This window comes from Leptodactylus fuscus, chromosome 7 (assembly GCF_031893055.1).
Source record: "Leptodactylus fuscus isolate aLepFus1 chromosome 7, aLepFus1.hap2, whole genome shotgun sequence".
Classification (NCBI taxonomy): Eukaryota; Metazoa; Chordata; class Amphibia; order Anura; family Leptodactylidae; genus Leptodactylus; species Leptodactylus fuscus.
In genome coordinates this window covers 109,020,657-109,039,183 of record NC_134271.1, presented here as the reverse complement: position 1 = coordinate 109,039,183, position 18,527 = coordinate 109,020,657, and the positions used below count along the sequence as shown (strand labels likewise).

The 18,527-nt window shown below is 41.4% G+C and overlaps 1 protein-coding gene across 1 annotated transcript in view; it reads right to left on the bottom strand.

Moving 5' to 3' along the window:
* Positions 1 to 10,486: 10,486 nt before the first annotated feature.
* The window catches only part of EXOC5 (exocyst complex component 5), a 29,365-nt gene continuing 21,324 nt past the window's right edge, over positions 10,487 to 18,527 (bottom strand). The window contains exons 14-18 of the mRNA XM_075282754.1: positions 17,671 to 17,791; positions 17,481 to 17,567; positions 16,913 to 17,021; positions 16,098 to 16,313; positions 10,487 to 14,588 (exon numbers count right to left, since the gene is read on the bottom strand). Coding sequence (XP_075138855.1) covers positions 14,400 to 14,588; positions 16,098 to 16,313; positions 16,913 to 17,021; positions 17,481 to 17,567; positions 17,671 to 17,791 — 722 coding nt within the window. The 3' untranslated portion in view covers positions 10,487 to 14,399. The remainder of the gene's footprint in view (positions 14,589 to 16,097; positions 16,314 to 16,912; positions 17,022 to 17,480; positions 17,568 to 17,670; positions 17,792 to 18,527) is intronic.

Here is an 18,527-nt window from a genome sequence, read left to right as displayed (position 1 = left end):
GGATTCTCCAGGCAGTTCTTCAACATTTACTTTCTCCATGGTTGCTTTTTGGATGACACTGGGGAACACAATTTTTGTTGACTATGATCTGACACTTGTTTCAGACTTACTTTTAGCTCTTGGTTCCAAAAATGACCCCCATTTTTCTCTTGCACGTCAAGTTTTTAAGATACAGGATACCCTCCATTTTTCGTGAAAATCTTACAAAATATACATTTACATGACAATGAAGCAGAAATTAATCTGAATATACTAGAGTTATCTTCTTCCTACAGTTGCTATTTATTGCTCAGTTTGGTCCATTGTTTTAGAAGTAGTAAAGTTTTGACTTGGAATGGTGAAACTGCCACAGATGTAACAAAACGAATCAGGGCTGTTGAGGCACTTATGACGAGAAGATGAAGCTGCAGACATGATCAAATGGAAAGCAAAAAAGTACTTATGTCTATAAAAGAATACATTCTGTTAACTGCTTGTCTACAAACAAGAACTCACAACAAAATTCAGAAAACGATAGCTATCTAGACCAGGGGTGGGCAATTTTCCCATGGGGCCACATTAGAAATTGGAATGGTTTCAGAGGGCTGGACTAATATACTTAAGGCTTCCCGCACACGGATCTGTTTTCACGGTCGTGTGCGGGAAGCCTTAAGTATATTAGTCCAGGCCTGCTCTGTTCTATTCTGTGGTAGTAGACTAGAACAGGACACAGGATGTCTGGAGCGCAGGGCACAAAGCCTGCCCATTGCTCCATCACAATCACATTCCCCATTGCAGCCCCCCTACACACACAGTGCAACATTGCAGCCCCCCTACACACACACAGTGCAACATTGCAGCCCCACTACACACACAGTGCAACATTGCAGCCCCACTACACACAGTATACTGCCTATCGCACCCCCGCCCGCACAGTATAGTAACCATGGCACTCCCCACAGCCCGACACTGAGTACTCACCTCTCAGCGTCTTCTCCCAGTCAGTCGGGACAGTTATGATGTCACCACGCGCGCGGGAGACGGGTGCACAACCTCCCACCACCTTGTCGCATGCGTTACCAAATAGCCTAGCGTGGTCACATCAAGATACGCTGTAGAGAAAAAACTTTACGAGATAGAAGAAAAGTAACTGCAGATTTGAGTTCAGCATGTCAATTTCAGTATTAAACAGCTCAAAAATTTAACTCAACAGAAAAATAAAAAATTTTTGTTCCCCTGTGTGATCCATGGGTTTTCAGGCTTGCACTGACCCCAGATCACATGATTGGAAAAAGCACCTGGCTCCAGGAGTTGCTTCACCTCCTTCCTCCTCTACTATGGAGGATGCAGAATTACTAGGAGGCCGGGTGGTGGAACATGTGATCGCTGGTCTGAACCAGTCCAAAATCCCAAGATTCTTCCAAAAAAGAACCACAGATAAAGTAAGGGGTAGAACACTCCTTGTAGAATCCCTTAAGGTAACCATACACAGTACTTGTAATTTGGATGAATTCTTTGATATCAGTCATTTCAAGGTTTTTGCCTTAAATAATAGAATAAACTGCAACAAACAGCAGAACCTGCAGAAGGACGTGCACACACAAGGTCACATGACCATGTCTCTGCATGCCCTCAAGTCAAAGAGAAGAGCAGCAAGGCTACACGGAGAAGGAGAAAATGAAGTACTGTGTAAATGGATGGGGCCCTTTTCCCACGAAAATCCAAAATGGCCGTGTGATAGCCAGTTTAAGTGCATATTGATTTTAATGTGTCTATTCACAAGTCTAGTTTTTTGTCTATTTTCAAGGATCCCTCAATAGACTCATGAGGGGTCTGTGGAACTAAACGTCTCATGGATGCAAAACTATATTTCATTCAGTGTGCGTGTGAATTTATATTTGTAATCTTATACTAATTTTTTCGTCCTTACAACACATCAACTTCTGAGAGGGATTGCTACTATGTTACTTCTCCTGTCAATGATTTTAATGTTTTGGGTTTTTTTTGGGGGGTGGGGGTTATGTAGATTGTGAGTCCCATATAGGTATCACAATGTACATTTTTCCCCTATCAGTATGTCTTTTTGGCGTACGGGAGGCAATCCACACAAACACGGGGAGAACATACAAACTCCTTGCAGATGTTGTTCCTGGCAGGATTTGAACCCAGGACTACAGCGCTGCAAGGCTACTGTGCTAACTACTGAGCCACCATGTTGCCCCAATGATTTTAATGTTATGGCTGATCAATGCTCACAAGAATCATAGTTTTCTATCTAGAGATGTATGGTCTAATAAATTATGTGGAAATCAACCAATAAGAAACCAATCCTAATGGCAATGGACTAGCCCCAAAATCACTTCTAGAAAGGTTTGTCTTCTGGAGGACCTTCAGGGGTTATAAGTCAGAACCTGGAACCAGGTTGGGTAAATAGAAATATCCCACTATTAGCATGGTGACTCAGTGGTTAGCATTGCAGTGTTGGAGTCCTGGGTTTGAATCCTGTCAAGGACAACATCTGCAAGAAGTTTGTATGTTCTCCCGTGTTTGCATGGGTTTCCTCCCATGCTCCAAAGACATACTGATAGGGGCAAAAAAAAGTATATATATTTTTTGTCTGTGTGTCATTAATATCCACTGTAATAGTAAGAATAGAGTATGGTCCATAATGAATAGATGCAGACCATCTACAGCTTCCATGTCTATTTTCATTGCCAGTTGTTTCCCTTGTTTTTCAATGTGTCTGTAAAATACTTTGATCAATCGCTTTGTTAATATTTGGATCACATTCATAAAGCATTGTATTGTCAATGAAAGCTCTCAATTCTTATTTTGTCTCTGTGCCAGCAGCTCAAGGGCTGGGATTGTCATCTGAAATAGTTACTTGAGAATTCACCAGCAAATATATTTTGAAGAAAGTCTTGCAACAAATGAATTCTTCTTTTGCATACCCCTGCCATTAAGTTGTATGGAGCTCAATCTATAGAATTTCCCCCCATTGCAGGATGTTGAAAGCTACACTCACCTCTTAGCCCTTACTCTACGAGTTCCTCCAAGTCTGCCTCATTTTTAGTGTGAAAGATCAAATTTAGGTTACTGCTTTCAATAGAGGAGCCAGCAGGAATGAACCACCAAAGACCTACCAAGCTCAAATGCTAAGTGATGGGGAAGCATAGTACTAAGAAGAAATGCCGAGGGGTCTGCCATCTCCTGCAGATATGATTAATGCAGGGCCTGTCATGTATGATGGCTTCTGGGAAGTTGTCAAATACCAAGTTTGGAAACCAAAGACTACAGGACTGTCAGAATGTCTCCCTGTCAGTCTCCAGCATATAATATAGTTGGCCATTGAATAAGATCTCATAAAGTGTAGGCACTTGGTGACCTGCTACCATGCCCTTTCCTAAAATACTTGGCTGAGAACGTCTCCTTAGATTCTTAATTTAGATATTCAGTATTAGGACTGATGGATTTGTTTGTTAGAGATCTCCTGTTTGGAAGTCCCCTCCCCTGAGATCTTGAGCCCAATTACATTGAAGGAGACAGTTATCAGAGACACATAGAATTTGGGTTCTTCACTAAAAGTTATTTCACCCTACTAGTATCCAATACCTTCAAGACAATAAGGTTTAAAGCTTAATCAATAGTGCGAAAGGGAACAAACCATATTTCAATAAAGAAAATAGTCTCCATATTTAAGTATTACTTCTGTCTTCTTATCTGATTTATGCATTATATTCACAATGAAGTCTATGGACAAGGGAAGGAGGAGGAAGAGAAAGAAATAAACAGAGACATAAAGTCTTTCTGATAGAAGGAGTCTGGATAGTAACGCTTGATGACCCGGCCGTGTCGTCAGATTGAAGTCTTTCTCTACAGGTTTATATAACATACTAATATTATTCTTATGTCATCACACAAATTTTTTATATTTTATTAAGCATTAATAAATATATATTGTGTTTACATATTTGTGTGATTTTTCTTGCCATATAGACGTTTACATTCAATCACATTATTCTCTTTACTTTACTTTCTTTGTGATTTATAATCGCTCTCTGATTTGAGGAGCTCTCCTATTCCTCCCCTCTCCATAGACTTCTATTGTACATGTTTGATCAGTGGCAGAAGTAGGCAAATAAGTGAAGAAACAGGCCATTTTCTTTCATAAGGCATATCAGAAAAGTATGAATTTATATAAAAACAAACAATAGTTTAGTTATACTTTAAGAAACGAGGAATATGAGTTTTCTATGCCCAAAACCTTTCTTATTTGAGGCAAACTACTTTTGCAAATATTCACTATAATTTTTGAGACTGAGCTCTTAAATGAGTATTCCATTAGATAGGGCATAACTTGCAAATCTATAGGGGGTCAAACCACCGAGACTCCCACGGATTATGAGAATGGGGGCACTGTAGATAGATGACCACCATCTGGTGCACCAATTGAAATGAATGGAACAGTGCTTGTCCATCCTGAACACCACTCCAGTCAGAACAGGAGACAAATCTCCCTGGTTCTCCTGATTGGTTGGGATCTCAGTAGTCAACCTATCTGCAAGGTAACCTCTCCTATTGATAGGGGGAAACTTCTTGATGGGACTATCCCTTTAATTCTGTTCAGATTATTTTATTACATTTATCAGTCTATAATGAAATAATTTGCTGTTGATTAGTACTAGAAAAAATAAAAATGCCAAACTGGACCACCTATTATGGTGCTGGGTTTTGTCACCTATGTGGACTAACTTCCAATCTCACAGTTTGGTTACAATGCAGTTCCTCTATCAAGAAGTGTCCAGCATATGTTTTGGCTATATGGTAACAAAGGACAAATCAAAGCCGACCCTTTCACCAAAGGTCCTGTTGCATATGCATGTCTGCCTCTATGATATGTGCACCCTTAGAAAGCCTCATCAGGGATGGGCAGATGGCTACTTATTTGGCCTACTTACTGGGGAGTCAGTGGGGTTTCCAGCTGTTAGCTGCAGCAGAGAGCAACTAAATCAGCATTTCACTTAATGGAGGACCCAGCATGGTGCATTATATGGACATGGACTACATTGACTTCAACAGGTACTGAGCAATGCTTTATTTCTCCTGTGGTGGTGCTGCAGGGAAATTGAGACCTTGCTGCCAGGTTCCTCTATACATTCAAGTGATCACTGTGATCAAGTTATTTTAAGGGGCTCTTCTAACATAGGGTTTAGGCTACTATGAGCTAGGTAGGGGCATAGATATAGTGGGGCTGCACCCCCTATATCTATGCCCCTACCTAGCTCTCACGTCCGGGCCCTGAAGCCACAGGGAGCTCAACAGCCTCTCTACAATATAAGAAGACACCTGTATTACATATAGCACATGATAAGTGAGGGCGCCTTCACATGTTTGCGTTGTTTCCCAGGAACTTCAAGTTACTTGCCTCTGATACATGGTATAATGATATACAGTAAATGGAGTTGTGTATTTCGATCTTCTAAAGAATTGGTTGACCTCACAATTCCGCTGCAGTTCTGTTCAAATGTCGTCTTTTTTTTATTTTTTTTTAGAGCCAAATCTGGAAAATGAAGGGGTCATCATAATGTAAGAGGTGGAAGCTGTGACCTGTGTTTTCAGACTCACATTAGGGGACAGGTGAAAAACATACTTGCAAAATTCTATATCAGAACAGCTCAGTCATCCTTGTTAAATCATACACGGCTCCAGCAGCTTCAAGAACACTTAATCCATCATCCCCGGGCCACGTATTATACAGGAACCATTTAAACAAGTGACACCCAAGTGACCGATTTTGGGACTGAAAAAAGTATCATGCTATTCAATTGTTACATGACAAGTTTGGTTGCTTTGTAGTTGATATTGTTTGTGCTGCCCATGAGGTTTACAAGGGTAGCCATTCCAGTACCAAGTAATTATAGGCTATGTGCACAATACATTAGACCGCTAAACTCTTAGAAACACAGCTAAACACTAGCAAATACCTATTAGGATATTCAGAATTGTTTATTCAGCATTCAAGCTATAATAAATTGGAGGAGAATCTAAAAAACATGTTAAAGATAGCAGATGATGGGGAAAATTTATAAAAACTAGTGTATTGTACACCATCTTAGGAGCCGAGAGATTTAGGAAGGGGATGCGGCCTCTGCACATATCTGTTGGACGTCCCAGTGCCAGAATGGAAGTCTACGCCAGGTAGGAACTGATGGAGCTTTCCATTCTAACCAATGGCTGTAAATGGTGTCAGTTTTAGTATATCAGTCGGGTTGAGATGTTCCCACCTTGGAATGCGGCAGGTGAGGCATGAATTTAGACTTGGTACAAGAAAGGGGCTTGCGCCAAACGTACGCCTCTATATAATCTACACCAATTGTCTCTGCCATCCAGATACATCAGGCTGTGATCAGAATACGTCCCAAGTACTTTTTGCATAATATTAAAATGAGTAAGGACAACCTGAAATTTTAGTGGAAACATGGCTTCTGTGTACTGTCCTTTCTCCATAGAAATTAATGTTATTAATGGAACTGGATAAGCATAAACCAGTCGTAATAACTGGAGGGATGTGACAAGTGGAGGATTTATCAGGACAACCATGTGCCCTGTAGAGACGTATAAACTGGCTCTATTAACTAGAGCTGAAACATGTCAACATTTCCAGGAACTCCAGTTGTTTCCATCCATTATTAGATATCGCTCCGCTGTTTTCTGCAAGATTTCTCTCTAGCCCTCACCATTCCTGAAAAATCCGTGTAGTTAGATTTGGTGCTTAGTAGCGTGATTCAGAGCTCTATACACATCTCAGAATCACAACCCCTTTCCTTCTCCTGCTGGACACTGCCCACATGACGGCACAGAACCTAAGTATCATATCATACACCAGAACAGCATTGATTGCTGGGGAAGAGAGGATGCTAGAGAAGAAATCCCTTATGTGTCCGAATTAGTGGAGCGACACCTATTAAAGGATACAAAGAACTAGAGTTGGTGGAGGTGGTGATAAGTCTTCTGTATATAAGGGCAACTTTTGATCTGGTGAATGTGACCTATCCACGTGTCAGACAGCTGTTTATTTGTATGGCTGACTTTTATAGGGTTTGTCTGTCAAAGTATTACATGTGTCACACACTAGGACCCAAGTGTCTTGGAAACAGGGAGCATGTCTCCTAGGGCTGCTATGCACTATGCTCTCCATTCTCTTCTATGGCAGTTCTGAAAACAGCTACGCATAGGTAATAGTTTGCTTTAGGAAACCCATAGAAATTACTGGAGACAGACAAGCCTGCATGATCACCTCTCCAGTCACAGTCAGTGGGAACGGGGTACCCTCTTTTTTAAAAAAAATAGGTGAGGGCCCCTGTGGATATGGCATAAATGTTGGGGGAGGCAAAACTCCTTTAATACTAAGGCTATTGCAGAGAATATGTGAGGCTCACAGCAGATATTATTGCCAGGAGGTCTCTGAAACTTATGGAAATCAACATTAGTCAATGTAGTGGAACTACAAAGGAAACATCCTATTATGTGAGGGCGTTTCAGGCTTGGTTCTCATCTGCGGCAGGCTCTCTGTTATTTGGATCCACAATGGAGAGCCAGACCATCAAAACAGTGGTTACCTACCGACCCCATTGACTATAATGACCATATATTGGACATATGTATTGACCATATTGAGAGCGGCGGAGTGAAGAGTCCACTGACCAACTTCTGGCAGTTTCTGCGGCAAAGTCTCCATTAGAGACTCCGGAGTAGACATGTACTTAGCCTAAATACCAAGCATAGGAGCTGTTCCTGGTATATCAGGTCGGTCCCATTCACTTGTATAGGACGAAGCTGCTGCTGTTCCATATGACTGATAAACATGAGTTATCAGGACAGGAAAGAGGCCACAACGCTCGATCATTGGCACAGGACAGAGACCGCAGCCCTTCCTGATCACATATTGATGACTTATCTTAAGGAAAGTCCATCAAATCTAGAAGTCTTGAAAAAGCCCTTTAACAGAATATCTGAAAACCCATATAAGACCTATAAAGAAAACAATGCCCTGATAATAGTTGAATGATTATTACTCAAAAAAGCTATTCGCCAAAAAACCGTGAATATTTCCAATTACTGACAAGAAGATACAGTTTTAATTATGAACAAATAGCTCATCCCCGGCTTGTTTACTCCTTCCGCTGTAGAGTGAATTGTGTCCTATAATTATACAACGCCAAGCTTTGATTCCATATTCAGCCTGCAGTGTAGCGAGGATACACAGCACTATCTGGGATAAAGTGAATTATTGACAATATTTAGACATGTTGCATGGCACACATTCATTTAGGGAAATGCATGTTATCAGAACTTGGTTGTTTACTGTGCACTAATCCATTCCACCTGCTCAAATATTAGTGCAAATAATTATATAATATTTGTAATGCATCATTGCTGTCTACCATGTAAGGCAGGGACGGCGAAGTGAGCGAGCGTACTCGCCATCTGTTTGCGTTATGAGTGAAATATTATGTCTTCCTGCTTAGATTGATTTGGTGGATCAGAAAGTGAAGCGGGCAACCTTCACAAGCCACTTGCCTAAGACTTTGCAATTTACTTTAATTAATTTTGTGCAGTCATCGAGAGAGACCCGCCAAATTAATGAAGGGGCTTTGTTTTATGGCAAATTATCAGCACCTATTTCCCTTTTCAGATTTATTTTTCTCATTAAGAAACCTTTGGAAGACATGATAGTCTATGCAAACATCTTGTAACTCATGCAAAACTAGACAATGCAATGTTTTAAAGGGAACATGTCACATTGTATGTGTCGTCCTATGTATGTGGGCACCCTATAGTCCGGAGCAGATAAGCAGATTGATAAATACTGTATGTTTGTGGGGAAAAAAAGAATTATCACCTAGGATGTCTGCTCTAGATTTAGGAGTCCAGTGGGTAGCACTTAGTACAGTCAGACAAGGAGGGATGACAATCACTGAGTAGGACCGCCCACTGGACTCCTAAGCATAGAAAAAGCATTAAATTAAAACAATGGCAAGTTACACTGAACCTTTCCCCATAAAACTATATATCAATCTACTCAGCTCCTCCTGCAGGGTCATGCACAGAATTCATGGGGCCCCACCATAGCCTAAGTAGCATATTTTTCCAATGTATTTATTCCAGACAACTGACAAATATCCCCTTTGATCAATCTGCTGCTTCACTAGAAAAGCTTTGGCTGCCCACAGCCACCACTAGGGGGAGCTCAGTACATAGGGATTCATACTGTACAGCTGTGATAGAAAGGGCAACAGAAGCTTTAAAAATAAATAAATAAATAAATCACCTGGCAGTGAACTGCCCCCTAGTGGCCTCTGCCTGAAAATTCTTTCATTCTACCAGAAAGCATAAGAATCGGTTTTGTGGGGAACCCTCTTCTCTGCACTGGCCCCATAGCAACTGACTGTTCTCCCTAAATAGAAGGTACAGCACTGGTTGCCTTCATGGTCAATGTGACAGGTTCCCTTTGAAGAGAATTTTCCAACAATACAACATTACTGTAAAGAGAAACAGCCCCAAAGCATGATGTTTCCACCCCCATGCTTTACAGTAGGTCTGGTGTTCTTTGGATGCAGCTCAGTATTCTTTCTCCTCCAAACATGACGAGTTGTGTTTCTACCAAACAGATCTACTTTGGTTTCACCTGACCGTGTGACATTCTCCCAATACTCTTCTGGATCATCCAAATGCTCTCTAGCAAACTTCAGACGGGCCCGGACATGCACTGGCTTAAGCAGTGGGACACGTCTGGCACTGCAGGATCTGAGTCCCTGGCGGCGTAGTGTGTTACTGATGGTAGGCTTTGTTACATTGGTCCCAGCTCTCTGCAGTTCATTCACTAGGTCCCCCCGCGTGGTTCTGGGATTTTTGCTCACTGTTTTTGTGATCATTTTGACCCCACGGGGTGAGATCCTGCATGAAGCTCCAGATGGAGAGATTATCAGTGGTCTTATGTGTCTTCCAATTTCTAATTATTGCTCCCACAGTTGATTTCTTCACACCAAGTGCTGTACAGTGTGAGCGGCGAGGAACGCCCCCTCCCCTCCTGATAATACTCATCTATGGACCAGTATTGTGAGCAGAGGGAGGGGGCATTCATCCCCGCTCACACTGTACAGCGCTCTAGGCGCTGCTGTGGAGAAGGATGTTCCTGACAGACTGCTGCTGAGATGCCGGAACAATCACAGGCACAGTGCGAGGAACAAGCTCGGCAGCAGGACAGCTTAAGAGCTGATGAAACGCCGGAGCAGGTAAACCATCGACGGCTGAATATAGGCAAATCATCAACGCCAACAACCCGCAGACAAAAATCACAGGCAGAGGCTAGTCACCTATAAATCCAGACAACTATGTGTGAAGGAATGTAGAGCAAAAAAAAAACTGACACTACAACAGTTCTAGCAATAGCATACACACTGTACTCTATTATAAAAAAAAATAAATGACCCCACGGAGCAGAATATAGAGGAAACATGTTTATTGGAGGGGAACTTTACATGTTAAAACTACAACAGATATTGAATGTTTTTGCTGCTGTCTTTTCAGGGGGCATAAGGAGATATTGCACAAGAACAAAAAGATCATGCACCAAAAACAATATAATAACTAAATATATATTAAGAAACCATACAGCGATAGATACAATTTATACAACTTTAAAATAGAAGTCCAAACAAGGAAAGTGTAGAAAGTATAAAAATTTTCAAGCACTTCTGTGAGATACAGTCTTCAAAGACATCGTATAATGAAATTTACGCTGTGGTCCAAACCGTAACCTGCAACCATCAGATCATGGTGTCCAACCAATAACAAGAATATAACACACAGCGTGCCGTGACAGCTATTCCTAGCAAATCTCTAGCAACTGGAGAGCCACAGGTTGGAGGCCACAGGTCTAGAACCACAAATCCCACCATCACTACAGTCTGCAGCCCGTGAAAATTCAGCGTTAGCAGTAATAAAAGGGAATTTCTTTTAAACATTTTGTAAGAATCCAACTGCATGTATTTTACTGCATGAAAAAAAAAAAGCGGACTATAATAGCTTTAGTTATTCTCCCTTTGTAAATGAAATAAATATCTGGTTCTGCCCATTTTATATGACAATATCTTATGCGGGACAATGTGAGGACTTACCTGCAGTCACTGAAATATCCAATATGTCAGGCAGCAGTAAATGGGGTTGTTCTGGAACTAAAACACTGATTGTGGAAGTCCAACCCCCGAGGATCTCAATCTGTAAAACTATGTGGGCATAGAGTTTATAAGGAGCTAGGCTGCCGTACCAGGCATAGTTGCAAGGGACGCAATGCTTCACGCCCCTGTATACTTAAAATTGGGCAATTGCTTAAATGGCAACTCCCTCAAGTACTATTATGATTAGAATTACCCTTTTCCAACTACAGAGTTGAAAAGAAAAGCACAAAATTCACTGTAGTTGCACCAAGTAAGCTATGTAGATACATGTATACATATATCTAAATATTTCACATATATGTATACATATCTGACAAATTTCACAAATAAAACATTAAGAAGATATAAAACCTTTACACCGCCAGGAGCAGACAATGAAAGCGATCTGAAAAAAAATCTGTTGCTTACAGTTCATGACAAAGTCAAAGCTGGTAATTTCATGCCAATCATAGGAGATCTCAAGTATTTCATGGTTCAGATGGGCCCTCCAGAGGAAGAGCTGAATACGTAGTGGGGAGGGGGGGGGGCATTATGTCAATGTTTCATCTTCCCTACTTGAACATGTGTTGGGTGATGTTGTCTTTCCCGTGTTTATATTCATATACCTTGACAGGGCATATGTCCATGGAGTAATCTAAGCAAGACCACCCGATAATAGGCAGGACGGTCCCACAATTTATGACTGCTTCCTGATACCCAGAAGAAATATGGAGGCCCTAACTAGGAACAGTAATATTAGAAAAAATTTAATTTCATTATTGTGCTAGTATTCCTCATCCCTTGGGTGGAGGCAGCACAAAAGGCATTAACCTCTACTTGGGAAGCAGGGCTTGTATGGATTTGGCCCTAAAACCCTTTGCCTACTGTTTTTGGCCAGAAAAATGATATATTAGTGTTAGAGGAGGTAGCTTAGCATTCATGTTTAGAAACTGAGGTCGGCTCAGGAAGAAAGAAATGCAGTGCCAAGGGAGAAATTTACATGTACCAAATGTGGATTTCTGCATGGGGCAACACGGTGGCTCAGTGGTTAGCACTGCAGCCTTGCAGCGCTGGAGTATTGGGCTCGAATCCTGCCAAGAACAACATCTGCAAGGAGTTTGTATGTTCTCCCCGTGTTTGCGTGGATTTCCTCCCATTCTATAAAGACATACTGATAGGGAAAAAAATGTACATTTTGATCCCTATATGTGGCTCACAATCTACATTGAAAAAAAAAAATGTAGATTTCTACATGGTTTTGCAGCAACATCAGTGAGGAGGAAAATCCATATCTGAGCCAACTCCTACAAGCTTTTGCTTCGCAGAAACAGACCGTGGGGTTAATAAATCGATGGCTTATCCTTAGGATAGATCACTAGCACAAGATTGATACATCCACCATTCAGCTGATGTCTGTACAGTGTAAGAGGCTGGAAGCAGACATCTTCATACGTTGTGCGGTGGCCTGCTGCATGTATGAGGGCAGAGCTATGATAGCATGGCAAAACCAATTGCTCCTGGGGCAACAGTGGGTAGCACTGCAGCCTTGCAGTGCTGGAGTCCTGGGTTCGAATCCTGCTAGGAACAAACTCTACAAGGAGTTTGTATGTTCTCCCCGTGTTTGCATGGATTTCCTCCCATTCTACAAAGACATACTGATAGGAAAGAAACAAACAAACCAAACATCTGCTCCTGGCTCCATACACTGTGCAGGTATCAGTATTTTGATGGAAGTTCCAGGTGTCAAACTCCTCAATAATCTTACACTGATCTATGCTCTGGATAAGCCATAGAAATAAAGTCTTGAAAACCACTTTAATGATATCAATAGTTCATTTCTCACCCCTGTTCCTATTGAGGATGCGGCTTAATCATTTTGGGCCCTAGGATAAATGCTGCTTCTATGGCTGGGGATGAGGCTTTCTTTTTGGACTGTGGTGTAATACAATACCTCTAGCATAGAGAGACAAAGAGTTACAACACATATCTGACAAACATGCAAAACACAACAGGAAATGTACATATTCAAATAAATGCATCTTCACGTACTGAAGACATAGGACCTGAACTGAGACAATAGGAATAAATTCCAAGATTAGGGAAGCATTAAGAATTACAAGAGGCAATAAAGAAACAAGAAACCAAGAAGCATCAAGCTCAGTGCAAGTCACCAATGTTAACGGGGTTGTCGGCTTTGGATTGTTAGAAAGGTTCCTGAAACAAAAGCTTATCCCCGAGTGTTATTTTGCTGGAGCCGTATGTGATCGATCACTATAATCTATGAGGGAAAACAGGTAGCAAGTGATCCTCTCCACTGCAGCGTCACCAAAAGGAAAACTGATACATGGTGCCAACTGAAATAAGGGTGTAATGCATGGACATGCCAGGTCCCACAGTCAGGGTTGTTCGCTTCACTCTGCACACTGGGTTGCTGATGAAGGTCCCGAAAGGGGGTAGGGGGTGCCTTAATAGATTTTCATGTAGACTATTTTGTTCATCTTACTGAACCCCTGTCCACATTTCAATTACTCCCAAATTTACATACAGCAGGTGTCATTGCTGGACTAGCCATTATCACTGAGCACAAAACAATGTCATTTTGTTTCCCTTAATGAACAGACATAAGTAAACACATAGAAATCCTCCAGGGGCAAAACCTGTTAGGAGTCTTGACTTTAGGGAAAAAAAAGGACTTCCAATTGAGGGGCTATCCCTTAAACTTGTCCTATCCTGCTAAAGAAAAGGGTTATTGATAGACCATACATTGGCAGAGTGCCATCCCAGGCCCAGCTAGGAGTAAGAGGTCTGCTAACTTAGCAATCACCAAGCCATAAGGAATTGAACTTCTCACCACTTTCTTGTAATGACTACTGTCCCTTTAAGAATGACCACCTTGTTCAACCGTGGTCTGTCGTAATGGCATTTTTTGTTAAGGTATACTCAGAGGTGGAGTGTTGGCCTTGTGTTAAAGAAGAACACATAGCAAATACATATCTGCATCTTCCTGGGAAATTCATTTGATCTGAATGGATTGAGGCAGAAAGAGCAGCAAATCAAACATGGCCGCACTACTGTTCTAAAGCCAGCCACTGCGCAGAAAGAACTAAAGAAACTTCTATGTATCAGGGGGTGGATCCTGTGCTATTCTCTAGCCCTGACTTAGCGTTGGCTTATACAAAGTTCTTCTCGGCAGTCTGCTGTTCAGTTAAAGTGTCGGGCGAGGCGGGATGACCTGTAGTCAGCTCTTAGCTGCACAAAGGAGTGGAGAATATTCTTGTCCAGGCTGGCAAGCTGCTCTCCAGAACAAACCTGCTTTAAGTTATCTGGAGCCACCACCAGAAGGTTGCAGAGAGAGTGCAGGGTATCAAAGAGCTGCAGCACAAGAGGAATCTGCAACAAGACAAGGGAGCAGTAAGAAATTATTCCTAGAAGATATATGACCCAACAGTACATTGCAAGTGTGCTCACACTGAAGATTGGTAAAACATCATAAGACTGTACATACTACACTTTAACTGTAAGTACCAGAAGCTTTCCCAGCACCTAGTCAAAAAACCTCTGCTCGGTTACATTACGGCTAAGCTTTAGTGTTATTCCATGCCATGAAAAAACTATTCTGTTGTACCCAGTTCAATAACATGTACTATACGGTATAGGGTTTGGTTTATTTTTAACATGACTGTGAATAGGCATCCCACTCATTTTTTTGTCAATCCATTTGGGACATTTCCTAAACTGATTGAAATATTGTAGAGTGAAAGTAGCCTAAGGCTAAGACTCCACACAGCGAGCTGCAGCCAAAAAACGCTGCCGAAACGCATCAAACTTTTTAGCAGCGTTTTACAAAAGAAAATTCACAGAGTTTTCCTCTGTGGACTTTCTGTCCCTATTTTACTTATACAGAAAATACGCAAATGTTTTTGAAATCGCATCGAGGGGCAACACAGTGGCTCAGTGGTTAGCACTGCAGCACTGGAGTCCTGGGTTCGAATCCCGCCAGGAGCAACATCTGCAAGGAGTTTGTATGATCTCTCCGTGTTTGCGTGGATTTCCTCCCATTCTACAAAGACATAGTAATAGGAACAAAATGGACATTGTGATCCCTATATGGGGCTCACAGTCTACATAAAAAAAAAAAAATCTGCATCATTTCCACGGTAGATTTTTTTCTGCAATGTGTGGATGAGATTAGCCAGAATCCCATCCACTTTGCAGGTACTGTAATATGCCACCACGGTCAAAACACAGCGTATTCGCAACAAGGTTCCCTGGCCTAACTGAGCTGTGAGAAGGACTATAACACAGAACATATAAAATGCAAGACCATGGGGACTCAACACCTGGGACTGTACAACGTACAGCGCTGTGCATGCATTTTAGCCGAGAGACTGCATTACTCATCTGAAAGCTACCATCTCTTCAAAGAGCTGATCATGGGGGGCTTTCGTAACTAAATGGCTTAAACAAAGTACATTTATCAATTTTAAAAGGTCAGAATACTGCTTTAAGAATCGGAGCACAGTGCAAAAACAGGAGCAGACTGTGCTAAATAAGAGGTGCTGCTCAATAGAAAGTTTCCCATATCACAATGTTGTCATGTAGCTGCCTGCCTGTAAAGCTGCAACACACGAGAACAATGCTGCTAAACCTGACAATTTTGGCACGGCTGCCATATGTATGGAGAACATTAAAATGGGTATGAGACTGGGATTTCAAAACTTAGCAAAAGTTCAGTTGCATATTGAGAGAAACATGCAAGCTCAGCCAAGCGTGCAAGTTGTTGGAGGAGTCAGGAGAAGTAAATGTTGGAACATATAAAATGTATGGTGGTTCTGGACATTAAGTATCATCAAGGCAGTAAGTTCAATAGCTCAGAAGAATTATAGCATTTACACATACTTTGAACTCCTTGGCACACTTCCTATACTCGGCGACATCACAGATAGCCAGCATGCCTCCCATCGAGCTGTAAGAAAACTGCTGCAGATGTTCGTATATGAGTCGATGAAAGCGCACCCCAAGCTCCATCAGGACTGTGTCCACATTCTTTCCATCCATCGAATTACGGATCTTTTCCACTTGCTTTCGAATGTAAAGGCAAACTTTGGCACAAGCCTATTTATGGAAAAATGTATATGAGATGGTCAAATGTTTCCAAGTGCATAAATGTTACAATACCATCCTGGTTCATAAGCAAATGTTCTATGTGCATAAAAACCTTGGGCCTGGGGGAATTTTGGATAGGTGTACACGATCCCAATTTATTTAACCCAGAATTTTATAAATTTGCTGAGAACTTCCTTGTGTGTTAAGGTTTGAAACAAGTTTGTTTTTTTTATTTAAGGGGTTATCCAGGATTATAATAAATATGGCTCCATTTTTTCTCTAGAGTCGCACATGGCTGTGTTCTCAGCTGTTCCTTCTGTACAGGTGCTGGTAAAGTATTCAGCGCCTGTATTGGAGCCTGCACAGAAGCATATGGAACCAGGAGGATAGTCAAGAACGCAGTCATGTGACTGCCACCATATTGATTCCTGGACACAGAGAGCAATGTCTAGTATTTACATAGGCAACAGGGAGACATGAACTAAAGAGTTTGGGTAAACAATCACCTTTTATACAGCCTTCCAATTTTACAATTTTCACTTGAAAGTATCCAACTACTTTAATATCAAAATACTGCAGATCTGGAGCCAACCAACTAGCAAACTTACACTTGTGTATTGAATTAATACATTATTCTCATCTTCTGGCTTGAAATCTGTTTTTTTCTGCTCAGCTGCCAATATCTGCTTCATCTGACCAGCCATACAATTTAATGTCCTGCAAATAAATCAAGATAAATATTAGTAAATACCCCAAAATAAGAATACTCTTCATATTCATCCCATAATTATGACTTGAACTAGCCATACATTTTCAAGAAAGGTCAACGAACAGCTATTCCTTCTGATTCCCTCGTACCCATACACACTTGTCTTCTGCACACGGCAGCAGTTGTATCTGTTGGCATTATGGACAGGGGAGCGACTCTTCTGGTGGAGGGCATGCAACATGTCTCACCCTTCTTTCTCTCGACATCTACCATCAGCAGGGGAGAGTCAGAGGAATCCCATACACCATATCTGCTAAACAAGTCTCCCCAATTTTGTCCAACAATGATCTAATGTTTATGGTCTGCTTTCTGTAACCTGTGGCAGTATTATGGAGTTCCAGATATTAGCTTACAATGCATTAGATAACAGACCACAGGTGATCTGCACAGAAATGCCATCTGCTAACCTGTCAATACCAGTGTCCAGCTTCACTTCCATTTGCTCGATGATCTCTTTCTTTTTCTGCAGACATTCTGTTAGTTTTGGAGAGGAACTGCACAAGAAAGAGTGAATAAAGATGGTGGCCACATGATGAATAAATTACCAGTATTTCTTGCATTTTATCAGAAAAACAAACAAACAAAAAAACACCTTACCTTACTAAAGGCATGAGATGATCATTAAACTGCTTATCAAATAAATGGAAAATGGTATTGGCTTGATGCACAACATCCAGGAAATATAGGTTGGCATTCCGAGAATCAGGAGAAGGGATTGCTGGAAAGATGGAAAAATCAGCATATTATTAAAGTGGTTGTCTTGTAAAACATGGATGCTTTCTTCTACAATGGAGCCATAACTGTACATAAAGTTAAAGTGGTTGTCTGGGCTTATTTCTTATTAATGTATAAATATATGATCTATAGGGGGCAGAGACACGGCCTCTGGACCGCTCATTTCTATGGAGTTACTTTGTCCAGTACACAATACAGGGCTGAAAGCAGATAGCTCCATCCATTGTTTAACAGCCTGGCACCTTCACTGCAGCTCAGCTCCCATTGAAGTCAGTGAAGGAGCTGGGCTGCTATACATCAGATGGAGCTTTGTGCTTCCAGCCCTGTATTATGTACTGGGCAGGCACTGGAACCTGCTCCATAGCTGATCGGTCCTGGGCCAGGGTGTCGGCACCCTATTGATGTCTTATTCTGAGGATAGGCCATATAAAAAAAATAAAAAAAATCCCAGACAATCCCTTTAAGTGTGGTATTTCACTCAGAAGCATTTACTTTAGTGGAGGTAAACTGCAATACCAAACATATCCCATGGAAAGTAGAAGAAATTAGCCAACGTTTTATTATCTTGTTCACAATTGTACAGAATATATGCATAGAGCCAGGGCTAACTAAATAACTGTGTTTCATGGTCAGTAGTTCATGGCATTATTAAAGGGATTATCCACCTTTTCAAAATTGAAGCCCTAACCTTAAGATCACTGGGAGTCTGATGGTTGGTG